The 22398-nt window shown below is 45.6% G+C and overlaps 1 protein-coding gene across 1 annotated transcript in view; it reads right to left on the bottom strand.

Annotated features, from left to right (window-relative positions):
• Positions 1-238: 238 nt before the first annotated feature.
• The window catches only part of LOC138661790 (cytochrome P450 2C23-like), a 71652-nt gene continuing 49492 nt past the window's right edge, over positions 239-22398 (bottom strand). The window contains exons 7-9 of the mRNA XM_069746708.1: positions 13839-14026; positions 11837-11978; positions 239-472 (exon numbers count right to left, since the gene is read on the bottom strand). Coding sequence (XP_069602809.1) covers positions 288-472; positions 11837-11978; positions 13839-14026 — 515 coding nt within the window. The 3' untranslated portion in view covers positions 239-287. The remainder of the gene's footprint in view (positions 473-11836; positions 11979-13838; positions 14027-22398) is intronic.

The following is a 22398-nucleotide window of genomic DNA, read 5'->3' as shown; positions in this document are numbered from 1 at the left end:
ATTATTTTGTGCAAATAATTATTTACATTGTTATGCACCTTGCACTTTACTGTATCCGTCTGTTTGTTCCCAATAGTGAAACTCAGCAGCCTCAGTATTTTAACTTTCAATTTTTTAATATTGTCTAATAATATATGGTATTTTAGGATTATACTCTATGAGCATTTAGTTCTTTTTTGGTTAAAGTTCTCTTATTAAGTTGAGTTCTCTGTCCAAACAGTTACTCAGTTGTTTGCAATTTCGTGTAAAATACTCTTTATTTTGAACACATTTTCCTTTTGACTTTTCTAGTAACGAGCAATGAATTTGATTTTATGGGTCGGAGGAAAATTTTCTATGCCAGTTTCTGTAGGTGAGATGTTGAGATCGTTGGGGTCCACTATAGACTTCAGAGTGAATTTTTGTAGGATGACCGTGATGAAAATAAAGAGTTGCAGGCGTACCAAACTTTCAGCGATGCATGCCCTCTTTCCTGTAATACAGACAGTGTATTAGTAATTATTCCCAACTGGGATATTTATGTTATATCCACAATATATAGTATTATATATTGTAATATATATATATATATATATATATATATATATATATATATATATATATATATATATATATATATATATATATATATATATATATATATATATGCATATATATATATATACATATATATATATATATAGAATATATTTAAAATGTATTGCAAAACCACATGTATCGTGAGAACAGGGGACTAGAGAAGTGGCTATACATGCACTGCTCTTGACATTCACTTGTGTGTGCAAGTTTCCTTAGCAACTCCCATCTAGATGAATGCAGAGAGTTTTGCACACATGCAGTGGAGTTCTGTTCTTAAGATACATGTGGATAGCCCATAAATGACCATAAGAAAGTCTGTGGTTGTCCTGATTAGAGATGAGCGAAACCCTGGATGTCTGCACTCTGCGGATTCAGCAAACAGTTAAAAAAAAAAAAGGTTTGGTTCAGGTACCAGAACAGTATCCAAGCCCAAACCCGGACAACATTAACTTGGGGGGCCCAAGTTCATCATCATAATTTCTCCCAGTGAACTGCAGTGAACGCACCACTGCACCATGAAACTTTTTCTCACTGTGCTAACGGTGATGTCACCAAGGCCCCCGCAGTTCAAGAGCCTTGCTGGCAAAGTGTATTTATTTACAATAAAACTAAAGGATTAGTAATGGATAGGCATCTTACAGTGAATTTTCCATTACTAGGACGTGGGTTTAATGTCACCGGACAATACAAAGGTGACATCAACCCCACAAATATGAACCCCACTTGCCAAAGTCAGAGGGCTAGTGGGAAAAGCTGGGCAAAGCACCAGAATTGACTCATCTAATAGATGTGCCTTTTCTGGGTGGCTGTGGACTGCTATTTTTAGGCTAGGGGGGCCAACATCCATGGCCCCCTACCAGTTTAAAAATACCAGCCCCCAGCTGTCTGCTTTAGCTTGTCTGGTTGACAAAAATTGGGGGATCCCATGTCATTTAAAAAAAAAACATATTTATTTATTTATTTAGAGTGCAGGCAGTGGCTAATGAATACTTCCATCAGCATCCACGTGCTATCATGGTTATTAGTGACAGTAGGCATCTGCTGATGGGAGTAGTAGTCCTATCAGCTGACGCTAGTGACCAGAGGTAATCTTTTTTACCTCTGATCACAGCTGCAGGCTCACGCTGTTATTTGTCTGGCTCTCTGACCAGTGGTAATGATTTACAGCACCGCCGGTCACAGTCAAAGGCTGGGGTCACACTTGCGAATGTGATGCGAGAAACTTGCGCAAGTCTCTCGCATCAATCCCCTTTACTGCTGCCATCCATGGGACCAGAGCATGCGGCAACATAGAAATACATGCAGCCGCACTCTCCGGTCCGAGTGCCGTCGGCTGTGCTGGGCACTGGCACGAGTTTTTTGCATCACACTCGCAAGTGTGACCCTGGCCAAAGCTGCAGGGTCATGCTGACATCTGACAGTGTGTCTCCGCAGCACTCTGACCAACAGTAACAATCTTAGGCTAGGTTCACATTGCATTAACAGCAGCCAGTTCAACACATGCATTAACGGGCTGCTGTTATCGCAATGCCGGTATATCAGCGCGCAGTGACGGACCCGGAAACGCTGCAGCCCACGTCCCAGGGTCCATCACTCAATGACGGCACATCGCTAGCGCACGCCCATTGTGGGCATGCGCTAGCGATGCTTCCAACATAGGAATTAATGGTGGCGTTAATGGACTGCGTCACATCGTGTCATGCCGCGGTGTAACGTAGTCCATCTAACGGATGCCTGCAACGCAGTGTGAACCTGGCCTAACAGTGATCAGGACCACCAAAAAGATCACAACTTTAGTGGAAACTCAATCATTTACCAAATTTTGTGGAACATACTAGTGATGAGGAGGCTAATTTGCATATTCAGGAGGCTAATTTGCATATTCCAGGTGCCTTCTGGGAGAAGCGAAGTCTCCCTAAGCTAGAAGATCGTTGGGTACAGCCGGGACCAGCTGCTTCGAAAGCATCACCAAACCAGGGATTCAAGCTTCAGGAGGCTAATTTGCATATTCCAGGTGCCTTCTGGGAGAAGTGAAGTCTCCCTAAGCTAGAAGATCGTTTGGTACAGCCGGGACCAGCTGCTTCGAAAGCATCACCAAACCAGGGATTCAAGCTTCAGGAGGCTAATTTGCATATTCCAGGTGCCTTCTGGGAGAAGCGAAGTCTCCCTAAGCTAGAAGATCGTTGGGTACAGCCGGGACCAGCTGCTTCGAAAGCATCACCAAACCAGGGATTCAAGCTTCAGGAGGCTAATTTGCATATTCCAGGTGCCTTCTGGGAGAAGCGAAGTCTCCCTAAGCTAGAAGATCGTTGGGTACAGCCGGGACCAGCTGCTTCGAAAGCATCACCAAACCAGGGATTCAAGCTTCAGGAGGCTAATTTGCATATTCCAGGTGCCTTCTGGGAGAAGCGAAGTCTCCCTAAGCTAGAAGATCGTTGGGTACAGCCGGGACCAGCTGCTTCGAAAGCATCACCAAACCAGGGATTCAAGCTTCAGGAGGCTAATTTGCATATTCCAGGTGCCTTCTGGGAGAAGCGAAGTCTCCCTAAGCTAGAAGATCGTTGGGTACAGCCGGGACCAGCTGCTTCGAAAGCATCACCAAACCAGGGATTCAAGCTTCAGGAGGCTAATTTGCATATTCCAGGTGCCTTCTGGGAGAAGCGAAGTCTCCCTAAGCTAGAAGATCGTTGGGTACAGCCGGGACCAGCTGCTTCGAAAGCATCACCAAACCAGGGATTCAAGCTTCAGGAGGCTAATTTGCAAATTCCAGGTGCCTTCTGGGAGAAGCGAAGTCTCCCTAAGCTAGAAGATCGTTGGGTACAGCCGGGACCAGCTGCTTCGAAAGCATCACCAAACCAGGGATTCAAGCTTCAGGAGGCTAATTTGCATATTCCAGGTGCCTTCTGGGAGAAGCGAAGTCTCCCTAAGCTAGAAGATCGTTGGGTACAGCCGGGACCAGCTGCTTCGAAAGCATCACCAAACCAGGGATTCAAGCTTCAGGAGGCTAATTTGCATATTCCAGGTGCCTTCTGGGAGAAGCGAAGTCTCCCTAAGCTAGAAGATCGTTGGGTACAGCCGGGACCAGCTGCTTCGAAAGCATCACCAAACCAGGGATTCAAGCTTCAGGAGGCTAATTTGCATATTCCAGGTGCCTTCTGGGAGAAGCGAAGTCTCCCTAAGCTAGAAGATCGTTGGGTACAGCCGGGACCAGCTGCTTCGAAAGCATCACCAAACCAGGGATTCAAGCTTCAGGAGGCTAATTTGCATATTCCAGGTGCCTTCTGGGAGAAGCGAAGTCTCCCTAAGCTAGAAGATCGTTGGGTACAGCCGGGACCAGCTGCTTCGAAAGCATCACCAAACCAGGGATTCAAGCTTCAGGAGGCTAATTTGCATATTCCAGGTGCCTTCTGGGAGAAGCGAAGTCTCCCTAAGCTAGAAGATCGTTGGGTACAGCCGGGACCAGCTGCTTCGAAAGCATCACCAAACCAGGGATTCAAGCTTCAGGAGGCTAATTTGCATATTCCAGGTGCCTTCTGGGAGAAGCGAAGTCTCCCTAAGCTAGAAGATCGTTGGGTACAGCCGGGACCAGCTGCTTCGAAAGCATCACCAAACCAGGGATTCAAGCTTCAGGAGGCTAATTTGCATATTCCAGGTGCCTTCTGGGAGAAGCGAAGTCTCCCTAAGCTAGAAGATCGTTGGGTACAGCCGGGACCAGCTGCTTCGAAAGCATCACCAAACCAGGGATTCAAGCTTCAGGAGGCTAATTTGCATATTCCAGGTGCCTTCTGGGAGAAGCGAAGTCTCCCTAAGCTAGAAGATCGTTGGGTACAGCCGGGACCAGCTGCTTCGAAAGCATCACCAAACCGCGCGCCGTAAGGATTTTTTCCTGTAGGACATTATTGCAAGAGAGCTTGGCTGAGTAGATTACACAAGAAGAAAAACACACAGCAAGTCAGCAGGATCTAGGAGCAACATGGCAGATGTGACAACCTACATGGTGAGCTGCAGCATGTGCTACATGTTCACAGATCGACCAGAAGAAGAATCCAATTTCACCTGTCAGAAGTGTAGACTAGTGGCCCTTTTAGAAGAAAAGGTGCGGGGTCTGGAAGAAAGAATAGCAACTTTGAAACTCATCAAAGAGAATGAAGACTTTCTAGACAGAACAGAAGCATCTCTACTGGTCACAGAAGGTGCAAAAAGTGTCAGAGAACCTCCAAAAGCAGATGAGTGGAAGCATGTGACCAAAAGAAGCAAGAAGACCGTGGAGAAATCACCAACCACACAACTGAAGAACCGATATCAAATCTTTGTAGAGGATGAAGATGGCACACCTAAGAATGAAGCAATACCAGCAAGCAAAAAAGAAAAGGGCACACAGCAACAAGTGACAGCAAAAAGTACAGCCAAGAAGCAACGAAGAGTGGTGGTGGTGGGAGACTCACTACTGAGAGGCACAGAAGCAGCCATCTGCAGACCGGACATAACTGCAAGAGAAGTATGCTGCCTTCCAGGTGCGATGATCAAGGATGTGACCGATAGGATACCAAAGCTCTTCAGCTCCAAGGACGTCCACCCATTTCTTCTGATACATGTTGGCACCAATGACACGGCAAGGAAGGACCTACCGACAATCTACAAGGACTTTGAAGAGTTGGGGAAGAAAGTAAAGGAACTGGATGCACAGGTAGTTTTTTCTTCTATCCTTCCAGTAGATGGGCATGGCACCAGGAGATGGAACAGGATCCTTGATGCAAACAACTGGCTAAGACGATGGTGCAGACAACAAGGATTTGGATTCCTGGACCACGGTGTGAATTACTGGTATGATGGACTCCTCGCCAGAGACGGACTACACCTCAACAAACCTGGGAAACACACATTCGCCAGAAGACTCGCTACACTCATCAGGAGGGCGTTAAACTAGAAGAAGAGGGGACGGGAAGAAAAACATTAGACTCGAACAAAGACAACCCAGGAAAACATACTCAGAAGGGAGGTAAGAACATTTCTAAAACAATCCACAGTGAGGAGATTGGAACAAAAAAAAATCCTCTAAACTGCATGCTCGCAAACGCCAGAAGCCTGACAAACAAGATGGAAGAACTAGAAGCAGAAATATCTACAGGTAACTTTGACATAGTGGGAATAACCGAGACATGGTTAGATGAAAGCTATGACTGGGCAGTTAACTTACAGGGTTACAGTCTGTTTAGAAAGGATCGTAAAAATCGGAGAGGAGGAGGGGTTTGTCTCTATGTAAAGTCTTGTCTAAAGTCCACTTTAAGGGAGGATATTAGCGAAGGGAATGAGGATGTCGAGTCCATATGGGTTGAAATTCATGGAGGGAAAAATGGTAACAAAATTCTCATTGGGGTCTGTTACAAACCCCCAAATATAACAGAAAGCATGGAAAGTCTACTTCTAAAGCAGATAGATGAAGCTGCAACCCATAATGAGGTCCTGGTTATGGGGGACTTTAACTACCCGGATATTAACTGGGAAACAGAAACCTGTGAAACCCATAAAGGCAACAGGTTTCTGCTAATAACCAAGAAAAATTATCTTTCACAATTGGTGCAGAATCCAACCAGAGGAGCAGCACTTTTAGACCTAATACTATCTAATAGACCTGACAGAATAACAAATCTGCAGGTGGTTGGGCATTTAGGAAATAGCGACCACAATATTGTGCAGTTTCACCTGTCTTTCACTAGGGGGACTTGTCAGGGAGTCACAAAAACATTGAACTTTAGGAAGGCAAAGTTTGAACAGCTTAGAGATGCCCTTAATCTGGTAGACTGGGACAATATCCTCAGAAATGAGAATACAGATAATAAATGGGAAATGTTTAAGAACATCCTAAATAGGCAGTGTAAGCGGTTTATACCTTGTGGGAATAAAAGGACTAGAAATAGGAAAAACCCAACGTGGCTAAACAAAGAAGTAAGACAGGCAATTAACAGTAAAAAGAAAGCATTTGCACTACTAAAGCAGGATGACACCATTGAAGCTCTAAAAAACTATAGGGAGAAAAATACTTTATCTAAAAAACTAATTAAAGCTGCCAAAAAGGAAACAGAGAAGCACATTGCTAAGGAGAGTAAAACTAATCCCAAACTGTTCTTCAACTATATCAATAGTAAAAGAATAAAAACTGAAAATGTAGGCCCGTTAAAAAATAGTGAGGAAAGAATGGTTGTAGATGACGAGGAAAAAGCTAACATATTAAACACCTTCTTCTCCACGGTATTCACGGTGGAAAATGAAATGCTAGGTGAAATCCCAAGAAACAATGAAAACCCTATATTAACGGTCACCAATCTAACCCATGAAGAGGTGCGAAACCGGCTAAATAAGATTAAAATAGATAAATCTCCGGGTCCGGATGGCATACACCCACGAGTACTAAGAGAACTAAGTAATGTAATAGATAAACCATTATTTCTTATTTTTAGGGACTCTATAGCGACAGGGTCTGTTCCGCAGGACTGGCGCATAGCAAATGTGGTGCCAATATTCAAAAAGGGCTCTAAAAGTGAACCTGGAAATTATAGGCCAGTAAGTCTAACCTCTATTGTTGGTAAAATATTTGAAGGGTTTCTGAGGGATGTTATTCTGGATTATCTCAATGAGAATAACTGTTTAACTCCATATCAGCATGGGTTTATGAGAAATCGCTCCTGTCAAACCAATCTAATCAGTTTTTATGAAGAGGTAAGCTATAGGCTGGACCACGGTGAGTCATTGGACGTGGTATATCTCGATTTTTCCAAAGCGTTTGATACCGTGCCGCACAAGAGGTTGGTACACAAAATGAGAATGCTTGGTCTGGGGGAAAATGTGTGTAAATGGGTTAGTAACTGGCTTAGTGATAGAAAGCAGAGGGTGGTTATAAATGGTATAGTCTCTAACTGGGTCGCTGTGACCAGTGGGGTACCGCAGGGGTCAGTATTGGGACCTGTTCTCTTCAACATATTCATTAATGATCTGGTAGAAGGTTTACACAGTAAAATATCGATATTTGCAGATGATACAAAACTATGTAAAGCAGTTAATACAAGAGAAGATAGTATTCTGCTACAGATGGATCTGGATAAGTTGGAAACTTGGGCTGAAAGGTGGCAGATGAGGTTTAACAATGATAAATGTAAGGTTATACACATGGGAAGAGCGAATCAATATCACCATTACACACTGAACGGGAAACCACTGGGTAAATCTGACAGGGAGAAGGACTTGGGGATCCTAGTTAATGATAAACTTACCTGGAGCAGCCAGTGCCAGGCAGCAGCTGCCAAGGCAAACAGGATCATGGGGTGCATTAAAAGAGGTCTGGATACACATGATGAGAGCATTATACTGCCTCTGTACAAATCCCTAGTTAGACCGCACATGGAGTACTGTGTCCAGTTTTGGGCACCGGTGCTCAGGAAGGATATAATGGAACTAGAGAGAGTACAAAGGAGGGCAACAAAATTAATAAAGGGGATGGGAGAACTACAATACCCAGATAGATTAGCGAAATTAGGATTATTTAGTCTAGAAAAAAGACGACTGAGGGGCGATCTAATAACCATGTATAAGTATATAAGGGGACAATACAAATATCTCGCTGAGGATCTGTTTATACCAAGGAAGGTGACGGGCACAAGGGGGCATTCTTTGCGTCTGGAGGAGAGAAGGTTTTTCCACCAACATAGAAGAGGATTATTTACTGTTAGGGCAGTGAGAATCTGGAATTGCTTGCCTGAGGAGGTGGTGATGGCGAACTCAGTCGAGGGGTTCAAGAGAGGCCTGGATGTCTTCCTGGAGCAGAACAATATTGTATCATACAATTATTAGGTTCTGTAGAAGGACGTAGATCTGGGGATTTATTATGATGGAATATAGGCTGAACTGGATGGACAAATGTCTTTTTTCGGCCTTACTAACTATGTTACTATGTGATGAGCGAGTTTACTCATTGCTCGGGTTTTCCCAAGCATCCTCGGGTGATCTCCAAGTATTTGTTAGTGTTTGGAGATTAAGTTTTCATCTCTGCAGTTGAATGATTTACAGTTATTAGCCAGCTTGATTACATGTGGGGATTCCCTAGCAACCAGGCAACCTTGATATCATGACTAAGGATTCTTGGTCACCAGAAACGCGTTGACAGTGCTGACCTTGAGAAAGACACTCTTAGCGTTGATACACGTGGGTCTTAGCATTCACACAGCCTATTAGATCGGATAGGCCTGTCATCTCATGACCGCAGGGTATACTTACTGTGTTAGGATGGGTAAGAGCCTTCCTTTGATTGAGGGGTTAAAGCTTGTGGAACAAACATTGCTTACTATGCTTCAACTATATGAATGCTAACTCTGCTTTTCCCTCTCTTGTCATTACTTGTTGGTGGAACCACAGGTTATAGTGGTTTCCACTTACCTGCTAACCAGACTGCTCCTATCTAACAATAGCATATGTAGTTATCTGACATGTATGTTATTGGTCATTGACGGGCATATGTGATCTATTTATGCTAATTTGTGTCCTATTATAATTTGGCTGTTTTGTGATATGCACATTCTGTTGGTACCTGCTATTGTTGTGGACCCATTACCCTAATTTGCGTTGTGGGTTTTTAAGTGTTTTTAAATGTTCTTTTTTGTGTACTGTTCCCAAATAAAGATTGTTTATATATTCCTAGAATTGTTGTGGTGATCCCAATCTTTATGCATACACTTTTTCTTGCTGAATGGCAGAAACGCGTTGATATCGCATATTATTCTCTGTAATTGCTGATGTTTTTATCCTCCACTGAACACCTTTTCCAAGTGAATAAAGAAAAGGTTTTTTTCACTATCTCGTTGAGCTGGATTCCTCATCATTTTCTTAACCCTCACATGTACTCAGCCTGGCCAATAGCTGTAAATCATTCTACTGCAGCCATGAAAACTTAATCTCCGAACACTAACAAATACTCGGAGATCCTCGCTCATCACTAGAAAATACTCAAGAGTCCGAATATGAATTAGAATGTGCAACGGTAGTGTCAACTTTGAGATTGACAAACGTTTTCCAAATGTTTCATCATCTCATCTCTACTCCTGATGTTAAAGCCATACAGCCTTTTAAATGTGTTGAGAATAAACCACATCTTTTCCTACAAATCTTGAACACTTTGGCTATCTTTATTGATTACTCATCAGCAGCACAGCACATCTGCTTATCCTTTTTCCTGATCTCTACATTGGCGTGTTCAGCCACCGGAGTAGCAGCTGGAGTTACACATTGAGCTCTCTAAAAAGTTGTGGTTTCTCACAGCCCAACCAGGTGAGCAGTGCCACATTACCTAAGTACAATGTTGTCTAGATAATGCCTTGTTTGCCCTTCTTGTCCCTCTAGTTTTTCTTGATTATGTCCGCTATATAGCAAACAATTAAAAAATGCCATGTTTCCCATATCCAAGAGCAATACACCTCTCTGTGCATCTGCGTGAAATCAATTACAATTGAAGGTACAGTATGGATGTATGGCTATCAACCAAGTATATTAAAAAGGTTGTCCACTACTAGGACAATCCCTTCTCGATCTGAAAGTTTGCACTCTTGAAAATAAAAACACTTGCTTCCTGTGCCGGCACACAGACACTGTTCCAGCGGTGTTAGCACTCGTGTTCCCTGGGGCTTACATGCTGTTGTTATGACAAATGAGCCCTGTGCCCAATCAGCGCTGGCTTCACTGCCCCATCTTACAGACCTACACGTAATCAAGATGTGAGAGATGCAGTTGGCTTCTCTCTTCATCTTGATTATTAATGTATCTTAAATAGTGGAATTGTGACACCAGTGCTTATTTGGCACAAGGCTCACATTACAAAACAACCGCACGTGAGCCCCAGGAAATGCGAGTGCTGACACCACTGGAATGACACCAGCATGGGATATGAGTAAAAGTGTTTTTATTTTTATGAAGGCAAACATTGCATCTCAAAAACATTTCTAGAATTCGCCCTTTTCTTACTTTCAACTCTGCAAAAACTCTTACTGTTTCACTTATTCATTCTCGTCTGGACTATTGTAACTCTCTACTAATCGGCCTCCCTCTTACCAAACTCTCCCCGCTCCAATCTGTCCTGAATGCTGCTGCCAGGATCATATTCCTCACCAACCGTTACACCGATGCCTCTACCTTGTGCCAGTCATTACACTGGCTACCCATCCACTCCAGAATCCAGTACAAAACTACTACCCTTATCCACAAAGCACTCCATGGCTCAGCACCACCCTACATCTCCTCCCTGGTATCAGTCTACCACCCTACCCGTGCCCTCCGCTCCGCTAATGACCTCAGGTTAGCATCCTCAATAATCAGAACCTCCCACTCCCGTCTCCAAGACTTTACACGTGCTGCGCCGATTCTTTGGAATGCACTACCTAGGTTAATGCGATTAATCCCCAATCCCCACAGTTTTAAGCGTACCCTAAAAACTCATTTGTTCAGACTGGCCTACCGCCTCAATGCATTAATGTAAGGATCCCTGCGTGGCCTATTTAAAAAAAAAAAAAAAAAAAATGTTCTCATTCACTTTATGCAGTTATTAGCCCTCTGTGTCTGTACTGTTACATACTTAGGCAGTTAACTGGTTCATGCAGCTTTACATGAACACCTGAGCCTTACACTATGGCTGGTCCGAATGACTATAGCATTTGTTACCATCCACCTCTCGTGTCTCCCCTTTTCCTCATAGTTTGTAAGCTTGCGAGCAGGGCCCTCACTCCTCCTGGTATCTGTTTTGAACTGTGATTTCTGTTATGCTGTAATGTCTATTGTCTGTGCAAGTCCCCTCTATAATTTGTAAAGCGCTGCGGAATATGTTGGCGCTATATTAATAAAAATTATTATTATTATTATAACATTGAGAAGAGGATGTCCTAGTATGGACAACTCCTTTAAGAGTTTCCAGTCTGTAAATAATATAAATATCGACTGAATGGGTGATTATTGTTAGATATTGGTCCCACCATTGGGACACTTCTATCTCCACCTGACTCGCTGGTTAAGGTTTCGCATTGATGGTAACTCCCAGTTATCATTACGCCATAGATTTGGAATGGACCAACAGGGTGCATGCACCACCAGCCACTCTATACAAATTATGCTGGCTGCAGTCTTCTGGCAATTAGGAAAGAACAAGGATTATTTGTCATTTTAACCATTGGAAATAGTATATGATACTATAACTTAATAAAAAGATAATATTGTTTATTCAAACCTGCAGAAAAAGGCATGAAGCCATTATTTTTCTTAAATGTTCCCTTCTCATCTAGGAAATGTTTGATATTGAATTTTTCTGGTGTTTCAAATAGTGAGGGGTCATTCAGTACTGTTGTCAACATGGGCATGACATTTGTTCCCTGAAAAGAAAAGACAAAAAAATTGAATTTAATGCTTGGTATTCTAGCTTGTGTCATGACATGTCATGTCATGAAACCCTTATGACTATTCAGCCAAAAGTGTGTACATATTCCTCCTAACTAATTTACCGAGGTTACAGCCACACTTATTGCAAACAGAGGCATAAAATCAAGCACAATCCCATGCAATCTCCACAGAGAATCACTGGCAACGATCTAGGTTCTGAGCATCTTTTTAGGTGGCACTATTATGAAATGATAGTCTTGCCACATTTTGTGAAATTTCTGGAGCTATTTTTTGGAAGAAGGCAGTCATGTTTTTCCATTGCACTACTCTTGAATCCACTATGCGCATTGAATTAACGTATACCGAACTTGCCAATTTCAGAGGGACCAGGCAATCATCTAATTTGTATGGAGACCTCCTAAATCTCCCCTAATTGTTGATGTCAGGGGAGAGAAGTTTGAATTAGTACTCAAAAATCCAAAATAAACCTCTGCCAGAGTTATCTCTGGTGCTTCACTCTTCATTGAGAACACATGAATGTTTGGCCAATTGGAACAGTCTAAAATGTTATGTTTAAACACATCTCTGCCTAATCATCAGGATTAAAACTTCTTACAGACTAGATTGTTCCAAATTAGTCATCAGTAGAACTAACCCCAAATGTGCCTTAATGTTTGTGACAATTTTAAAAATTTACTTCTAAGTTCTAAAGCTCATCATACTGGTGCCTCGATTATTATTATTATTATTTATGGATTCCACGGTGCTGTAAATGAGAAGGGGTTACGAACAAATTACAGGTATCACTTACAGTAGACAAACTTAAGGTACCTTCACACATAATGATATCGTTAAGGATATCGTTGCAATGTCACGCTTTTTGTGACGTAGCAACGATCCCGCTAACGATCTCGTTATGTGTGACAGCGACCAACGATCAGGCCCCTGCTGGGAAATTGTTGGTCGTGGGGAATGATCAGGATCTTTTTTTGGTCGCTGATCACCCTGCTGTCATTGCTAGATCAGAGAACGCCGATCTAGCGATGTGTTCACCTGTAACCAGGGTAAACATCGGGTTACTAAGTGCAGGGCCGCGCTTAGTAACCCAATATTTACCCTGGTTACCATTGTAAAAGTAAAAAAAAAAAACTCTACATACTCACATTCCGATGTCTGTCACGTCCCCCGGCGTCAGCTTCCCTGCACTGTGTCAGCGCTGGCCGTAAAGCAGAGCACAGCGGTGACGTCACCGCTCTGCTTTACGGCCAGCACTTACACAGTGCAGGGAAGGTGACGGCGGGGGACGTGACGGACATCGGAATGTGAGTATGTAGTGTTTTTTTTTTTTTTTTTTACTTTTACAATGGTAACCAGGGTAAATATCGGGTTACTAAGCGCGGCCCTGCACTTAGTAACCCGATGTTTACCCTGGTTACCCGGGGACTTCGGCATCGTTGAAGACAGTTTCAACGATGCCAAAGTTGTTCCCCTGATCGTTGGTCGCTGGAGAGAGCTGTCTGTGTGACAGCTCCCCAGCGACCACACAACGACTTACCAACGATCACGGACAGGTCGTATCGCTGGTCGTGATCATTGGTAAATCGTTTAGTGTAACAGTACCTTAACAATGACAGTCTGGTACAGAGGGAAGAGGACCCTGCCCTTGTGGACTTACATTCTACAGGATAATGGGGAAGGAGACAGTAGATTGGGGGTTTGCAGCAGCTCTGGTGTTGGTGAGGTGGCAGCTCTGATGGTGAGGAAGCAGCAAAGTTATAATACACTGTAAACTTTAAGTTAGTTATGAGATATTATTATTCCATTTACATCTTACATTGAGTTATTGCATTTACCTTGGGGATGTGGTAACCATGGAAGGTCACATCTCTAGTGGTAGATCGCATTGCACCCATTGGGATACTATCACTAATTCTCTGTATCTCATGCAACAAGGCATTTGTGTAGGGCATATGATTCCTGTCATCTGCCTTAGGTGCCCTCTCTTGTCCAATCACTTGGTCAATCTCTTCATGAGCTTTATCTGTAGGTCAGTCAAAGAAAAAACGTAGACAACTTCAACTTTTACAAATTTTTCTATCTCAGATAGTAAGCATGTGAGACATACAAAAAAACAATAAAAGTTCATATTCAATTATATACTTATTTTCTTTCATGATACTTTGCTCCATGTTGTAATTCAAAGGGAGTGTACTCTGGAGTACAGAGCAGGAAAAGGACTTGGGTATTCTGGTTAGAAGTAAGCTGAGCAGCAGTACTCAAAGTCAGGCAGCAGCTCCAAAACTAAACAGGATTTTAGGGTGAATGATGTTAGGGGTCGAGTTCCCGCTTCTGCACTGGGGGAATCTCGAGCCACTTCCGCTGCGGTCTCCCATTCTTGTCCAGCCGCAGTGGAGCCTGCTCAGCAAGGACGTCGGTCCCAGCGTCTTGCTCATTCTCACTCTGTTCAGAGAGTTAGTGCTGCTTCTCCAGTCTCTGCCATTAAAGTCAGTACTGGTCAGCAGCGAGCGGACTTCTCTGGGACTAAGTCCTTGTCTGCATGTACTGAGCATGCCCAGCGTAAGGTCTCCCGTTGGAGATCGAGGGTCATGTGCTCAGGCTCTGCAGCACATTCCATTGGTCCTCTTGGCAGGTCCTAGAAGGGCAAAAGTGCTGTGGCCACTTCCTGTGCTGCTCCTATATAAACTGCGCATGACCGCACGGCCATGCGCTAGTATTGTCTAACAATTGTTGATGTGTGTATGTTGTGAGTGCAAGTCGTCCTTTGAAATCCCTTCCCTATTGAATGTCTGTTCGCGGAAGGTGTATGGCTGCTACCTAGCGCCCGACTTAGCCTACAGCACTAGACACACATCTCAGCGTCCTGTAGCTGTGCCTGCCAGTACGGCGCCGTGCGCCTGCCTTGCGCTTTCCATACCCGAGTCTGGGTGGTTAGTGGCGTCCGTTAGTGCGGCATCGCTCGCACTCTTGTGCACTTATACTTCTTAAAGTTCTCTACACACCCAGTTGCGGTGTTACGCCAGCAAGGGTCTAATCGGGCTCCAATCCCTTCTGGGGTTAAGTCCGCTGACCACTTGCTCGCGCACTAGTGCGGTACTGCGGTCCTGTGGATTAACAGGATCGCTTTCTTCACGCTGGGTGAGGTTTAACCCACGCGTGTATCCTTTAGTGTACCGCCATATTGTCCGTCTTGCTAGCTGCAGGGTCTTTTACCTGCACGGTGGACCTCGGACTGCGAACGCACCTAGTTTCGTACCATCTATACATGGTGCGTTCCGCCAGTCCTTAACATAATACTAGCGCCAAGGTCTGGCTAGTATGGCGGACATTCAGCAATCTTTGCGGTATATCCAGCAGTTGGAGGGTAGGTTGAAGGTTCTCGAGAACTCAACCTCAGCTGTGGATGTTACCGCAGTTGCTGTAAAGGCTGCTGGCGTGGCGGCAGCAACCTTGTCCACTGCCACCCCTGTTCCGACATTATCCCGCCTCCCGTTGCCAGAAAAATTTTCTGGAGATTGCAAAACTTGTAGGGGATTCGTGAGTCAGTGCTCTATCCACCTCGAGCTCCTGGCTGCACGTTTTCCTACAGAGCGGGCTAAGGTGGGATTTATTGTCTCGCTGTTGTCGGACAGGGCGTTGGAGTGGGCTACGCCGCTGTGGGAGCGTGATGATCATGTGGTGCAGAGTGCTCCGTTGTTTCTGGGCACGCTGAAAAAGGTCTTTCTAGGACCTCAACTCACCCATGATACAGCGCTCCAACTACTGGCATTAACTCAGGGTGAGTCCTTGGTCAGCCATTTTTCCGTCCGATTCCGTACGTTAGCTTCCGAGCTGGAGTGGTCGGATAAAGCCCTTATCCCCATATTCTGGAGGGGCCTGGCTGACCATGTTAAGGACGCTCTGGCCACTAGGGAGATTCCTGCCACACTGGAGGAGTTAATATCTATTTCTACTCGTATAGACCTCCATTTTAACGAGCGGAGGTTGGAACGAGCCCAGTGTAGGCAGAGGTTTCGGCTGGCTCCTACCTTCGCCAAACCTTTGAAATCTCCAGTCCAGACATCTGAGTCACATGAGACCTTGGAGGTGACACGAGCGGGATCCAAGTCTCAGTCCGCTCGTGCACATAAGGTTCGTCATGTTCGCCAGCAGTCAGGACGTCTTGCCTCCAAGAGTCCTCAGCGGTCGGGGAAACGTCAGCGTCTAGTGGCAGTTGGAGGAGGTACACTAGACACGGCGACGTTTGCCTCAAAGTTGTCCTTCAAGGGGACAATTACCATAGGCCCATCCACTCTCACGGTCGAGCTATGCTTGGACTCTGGGGCAGAGGGTAACTTTATGTCCTCCGCCTTTGCCCAGCGTCACGCAATACCCTTGGTGATGCTCGCCCAGCCAGTGACCGTTCGAGTGGTAAATGGGTCAACACTACCTTCACAGATTACTCACCAAACCATTCCTTTCACCCTATCTGTGTCTCCATCACATCAGGAGATAATCTCCCTATTAGTCATTCCTGAGGGAATTGATGAGGTCCTGTTGGGGATGCCATGGCTTCGCTACCATTCTCCTCATATTGAGTGGTCCTCTGGGAGAATTTTGGGATGGAGTAAATCCTGTGAGGGTAGATGTCAGAGGGAGTGCGTTCAGGTTGCTTCTACACAGGTACCCGCAGATCTTTCCTCTCTCCCCAAGCACTATTGGTCCCATGCAGACGTGTTCTCCAAAAGAGCTGCGGAGACCCTTCCGCCTCACCGCCCCTATGACTGTCCTATTGACCTCTTGCCTGGTGCTGAGCCTCCCCGGGGTCGAGTCTACCCGTTATCTCTCCCGGAGACGGAGGCAATGTCCCGGTATATTCAGGAGAATCTGGCAAGAGGATTCATTAGGAAGTCAGTGTCACCGGCAGGGGCTGGGTTCTTCTTCGTACAGAAGAAGACTGGAGACTTACGTCCATGCATAGACTACAGGGGTCTTAACGCAATTACCGTTAAGAACAAGTACCCATTACCCCTGATATCTGAGCTCTTTGATAGGCTACGGGGAGCAAAGGTATTTACAAAGTTAGATCTGCGGGGTGCTTACAACCTGATTCGCATCCGTGAGGGGGATGAATGGAAGACGGCTTTTAACACCAGGGATGGGCACTATGAATATCTAGTGATGCCCTTTGGGCTCTGTAATGCCCCAGCCGTTTTCCAAGACTTTGTGAACGACATCTTTCGGGATATGCTCACCACCTCGGTCGTAGTCTATCTGGATGACATTCTCATCTACTCTCCAGATATAGACTCCCATCGGAGAGATGTTCGCAAAGTCTTCGACCTCTTACGGGCAAACTCCCTCTACGCTAAGTTGGAGAAGTGTGTGTTTGAGCAGGAGTCCTTGCCTTTCCTTGGATATATCATTTCTGCCCAGGGTTTGGCTATGGATCCTGCCAAGCTACAGGCTGTAATGGACTGGCAGGAACCCCATTCTCTTAAAGCGGTGCAGCGCTTTATGGGGTTCATTAATTATTATCGCCAGTTCATTCCACACTTCTCAACTTTGGTAGCTCCCTTGGTCGCCCTCACCAAGAAGGGAGCAAATCCCAAGTTGTGGTCAGAGGAGGTCTCCAAGGCCTTTCTCTCGATTAAGTCACACTTCGCTAGCGCTCCCATCCTACATCGCCCCGATGTAGATAAACCATTCATCTTGGAGGTGGATGCCTCATCCGTTGGTGCTGGAGCAGTCCTTTTCCAAAAGGATGCTCAAGGTCGGAAGCATCCTTGCTTCTTCTTCTCCAAGACCTTCACACCAGCGGAGAGGAATTATTCCATCGGGGACAGGGAGTTGCTAGCTATGAAGTTGGCTTTTTCAGAGTGGAGACACCTCTTGGAGGGAGCTTGCTTTCCCTTCCAAGTCTTCACTGACCACAAGAACTTGGTGTATATACAGACGGCCCAGCGGCTGAATTCTCGCCAGGCTAGATGGTCCCTGTTCTTCTCCCGGTTCCATTTTACTCTCCATTTTCTCTCCGGGGAGAAGAACGTTCGTGCCGACGCTCTCTCCCGCTCCGTAGTGTCATCTGAGGAGGAGGAGGAGGAGCCTCGGCTTATTGTCCCTTCTGAGAGCCTGAGAACTGTCGCTCCGGTTTCGCTGGAGTCTGTGCCCCCGGGCAAGACTTTCGTGCCAGCTAACTTGCGACCGGAGGTTCTCTCTTGGGCTCACTCCTCCAGAGTGGGGGGGCATTTTGGGACAAAGAGGACATCAGAGCTTTTGGCGAGAACATACTGGTGGCCGCATATGGCCCGAGATGTCAGGGACTACATTCAGGCGTGCGTTTCTTGCGCCCAGAATCGGTCTCCTCGGCAACGGCCTGCTGGGTTGCTTTACCCTCTACCGGTGGCAGACAGGCCCTGGGAGATGGTCGGAATGGACTTTGTGGTGGGTCTACCCAAGTCGCGTGGCTGCTCCATTATTTGGGTTGTCACTGACCATTTCTCTAAGATGGTGCATTTGGTGCCGCTTCCTCGGTTACCCTCAGCACGGGCCTTGGCGGTGTTGTTCGTTAAACACGTTTTCCGTTTGCATGGTATGCCTGATAAGATTGTCAGCGATCGGGGTCCCCAGTTCGCATCTCGGTTTTGGAGAGAGCTCTGCCGTTTACTCAGCATAGAGTTAAACCTCTCCTCTGCTTACCATCCCGAGACGAATGGGTTGGTGGAGAGAACCAACCAGACTCTGGTGACATATTTGCGACATTTCGTCTCTGCTAGGCAGGATGACTGGGCATCTTTGCTACCTTGGGCGGAATTTGCCCTGAACAACGCCGTAGCCGATTCCACTGGTCAAACTCCTTTTCTCCTTAATTACGGCCAGCATCCGCGTGTCCCTGTGCCCATGCCCGTGTCCTCCACCGATTCTAGGGTGGCAGACTGGGCGGTGGAGGCACGTGACATCTGGGACCGCACACAGGATGCTATCCGGGCCTCCAAGGAGAGAATGAGGGTTTCGGCTGATACACACCGGCGCCCCGCTCCGGTCTTTGCTCCCGGCGACTTAGTGTGGCTCTCCGCCCGTAACATCAGGCTGCGAGTTGAGTCCACTAAGTTTGCTCCTCGCTACATTGGCCCGTTTAAAGTTCTGGAACAGGTCAACCCTGTGGTTTACCGTTTGGCCATTCCTCCACGCCTTGGTATCACCGATACCTTTCACGTTTCCCTCTTAAAGCCCGTTCGCTTGTCTCGGTTTTCTGAGTCTTCTGCTGGGACATCGGGTTCATCCACGGATGAATTTGAGGTGAATGCTATTGTGGGAAGCAAGGTGGTACGTGGCAAAAAATTTTATTTGGTGGATTGGAAGGGTCATGGTCCAGAGGATAGAACCTGGGAGCCTGTGGAGCACATTCGGGCTCCGCAGCTCATTGCTGCCTTTGAACGTAGCGAGGCCCAAGGAGGGGGGGGCCCTAGGAGGGGGGGTAATGTTAGGGGTCGAGTTCCCGCTTCTGCACTGGGGGAATCTCGAGCCACTTCCGCTGCGGTCTCCCATTCTTGTCCAGCCGCAGTGGAGCCTGCTCAGCAAGGACGTCGGTCCCAGCGTCTTGCTCATTCTCACTCTGTTCAGAGAGTTAGTGCTGCTTCTCCAGTCTCTGCCATTAAAGTCAGTACTGGTCAGCAGCGAGCGGACTTCTCTGGGACTAAGTCCTTGTCTGCATGTACTGAGCATGCCCAGCGTAAGGTCTCCCGTTGGAGATCGAGGGTCATGTGCTCAGGCTCTGCAGCACATTCCATTGGTCCTCTTGGCAGGTCCTAGAAGGGCAAAAGTGCTGTGGCCACTTCCTGTGCTGCTCCTATATAAACTGCGCATGACCGCACGGCCATGCGCTAGTATTGTCTAACAATTGTTGATGTGTGTATGTTGTGAGTGCAAGTCGTCCTTTGAAATCCCTTCCCTATTGAATGTCTGTTCGCGGAAGGTGTATGGCTGCTACCTAGCGCCCGACTTAGCCTACAGCACTAGACACACATCTCAGCGTCCTGTAGCTGTGCCTGCCAGTACGGCGCCGTGCGCCTGCCTTGCGCTTTCCATACCCGAGTCTGGGTGGTTAGTGGCGTCCGTTAGTGCGGCATCGCTCGCACTCTTGTGCACTTATACTTCTTAAAGTTCTCTACACACCCAGTTGCGGTGTTACGCCAGCAAGGGTCTAATCGGGCTCCAATCCCTTCTGGGGTTAAGTCCGCTGACCACTTGCTCGCGCACTAGTGCGGTACTGCGGTCCTGTGGATTAACAGGATCGCTTTCTTCACGCTGGGTGAGGTTTAACCCACGCGTGTATCCTTTAGTGTACCGCCATATTGTCCGTCTTGCTAGCTGCAGGGTCTTTTACCTGCACGGTGGACCTCGGACTGCGAACGCACCTAGTTTCGTACCATCTATACATGGTGCGTTCCGCCAGTCCTTAACAAATGTTTTCTCTATCTACTAGTTTTATCAGTCCAAAATTTTGGAGGAAAAGGGAACCTATTGCATGGGCAGAACTGGTGACGTAATATCCTTAAACTTATATGCCATATAATATGTCTTTCTCCAGTGATAACAGAAGGTGTACCAGCTGCTAAATATGTATCTGTGGAGACACAGCATTATATCTTAATTAACTAGACGTCTATTGTTAGCAAACCAAGAAGAATAGACAGTTATCTGTATGTTGGCTTTTGAATTTGTGTTGGTCAAGAAAACAGGTGTTTGCTTGTGTAAGCCTGTAATATTGACATTTCATATAACATATTGTGCTCTTATCATTGTTGACTTCTGATGTTTACTGATATGCTAATTAAGCATTGTGTTAGGCCATATAGTTTGGTGACTTTGAAAACAGAGGAGGGAAAACTATGCAAATAGATTAAATAATCAAGTAATGTTGCTTGATCTCATCTCCATTCTTACTCTTTATGTCAATACTGAATGAAGGACACTTGTTAAGTATAAAGAGGTTACATGCCAATATAGAGAAAGAAAGATAGCCAGAGATTCTGCCAAGACATCCAAACATTCCAGAGACCCTACAAAACTGCTGCCAATATATCATGGCTTCATCATGAGGGATACAAATCTGCTCCATTGACAAATGCTGAACCATGAATACATTTGGATAAAGCCAGCATTGGTACCTGCCGGTCGCCTGGCTCCATACAGATGTTTGGAGAAGCCAGTTTGTGACCCTCAGGTCAACTGGCCTTGTACTTCAATGTACTGTCATCTTCCTTTGCTTGCTGTTACCTCCTCTCTGTGTGCATGCCACAGGTGGGGTTGTCGACCCTGGAAGTTCTGAAGTAACAGCTGCCATAATCCTGTCGAGTCAGCGAAAGGGTGAGACTTTGTAATGTGCACCATCTTGGGGTATTTTGCTGGGACTGTTCTACGTGTTATGTGCCTGTTTTTGTGGTTCAATAAAATATAGCCACGGTGTTTTACCCTCACCCTGTGTTGTCTGAGTAGCATTTTGCCCACATTAAAGGGAGAGCGGGTGTTCGGAGGGACGATTCCTGGTCCATGCAGTTTTGGCTAGCGGACCTGAGCGCCTGCCAACCCCCGTGTCTCCACATTATCCATAAGCCTTTTCTCCATGCCTTGAAATATTTGAAACAGCTCTCATTGGGAATACATCAAGCAGAGACCAGCCCTTTTCCGAAAACAGACATCACTTTTGGGAGTGGGGCAGGTCTCTGCTTTTCTTGCTCACCGGGATATACCATAAAAGCAGGGGATGTGGACTTCATATGCGCTGCTGATATGAAGGATATGAAGACAGGTTCTGAAGAATAGTGGTTTATTTTCAATGCGTTTCAAAGTCAAATTGACTACTTCATCCTGACAACCGGGTTTTCTCTTTACAATGCACACTGATAATGAGGATTTATGGCGGTTAGGATATGCAAAGAAAGTAGGTGAATAGGAGTAATAAATGTGCTAATAATATTAAATGTCTGCTCGCAAATTCAAGAAGTCTTGCAAACAAAATGAACGACTTGAAGACTCTTATGTCAACAACAGAATACAATGTGGTAGGCATTATGGAAACCTGGCTGGACGAAAGCCATAACTGGGTGACAAATGTAGAGGGTTACACTATATTTATAAGGGACAAAGATAAAATAAAGATGAAGGGGTGTGTATTTTCACTAAATCCGATTTAAGACCTGTGCTCAATGATTACATTGGATGGTGCTGCGACAATGTAGAGTCAGTGTGGGTAATGTACAGTACATTGGGACGGCAGTAATGAAAAGCTGCTAATTGGAGATTGCTGCAAGCCTACTAATACAGCTGGACAGGTAGAGGATGAAATGCAAATTAAAAAGGCAGCAAATATTAATAGGGTCATTATTATGGGGATTTCAACTATCTAGACATTCA

This window comes from Ranitomeya imitator, chromosome 2 (genome assembly GCF_032444005.1).
Source record: "Ranitomeya imitator isolate aRanImi1 chromosome 2, aRanImi1.pri, whole genome shotgun sequence".
Lineage (NCBI taxonomy): Eukaryota > Metazoa > Chordata > Amphibia > Anura > Dendrobatidae > Ranitomeya > Ranitomeya imitator.
Note: the sequence above shows the minus strand (reverse complement) of the source record. Positions and strands in the feature narration are given on the sequence as shown.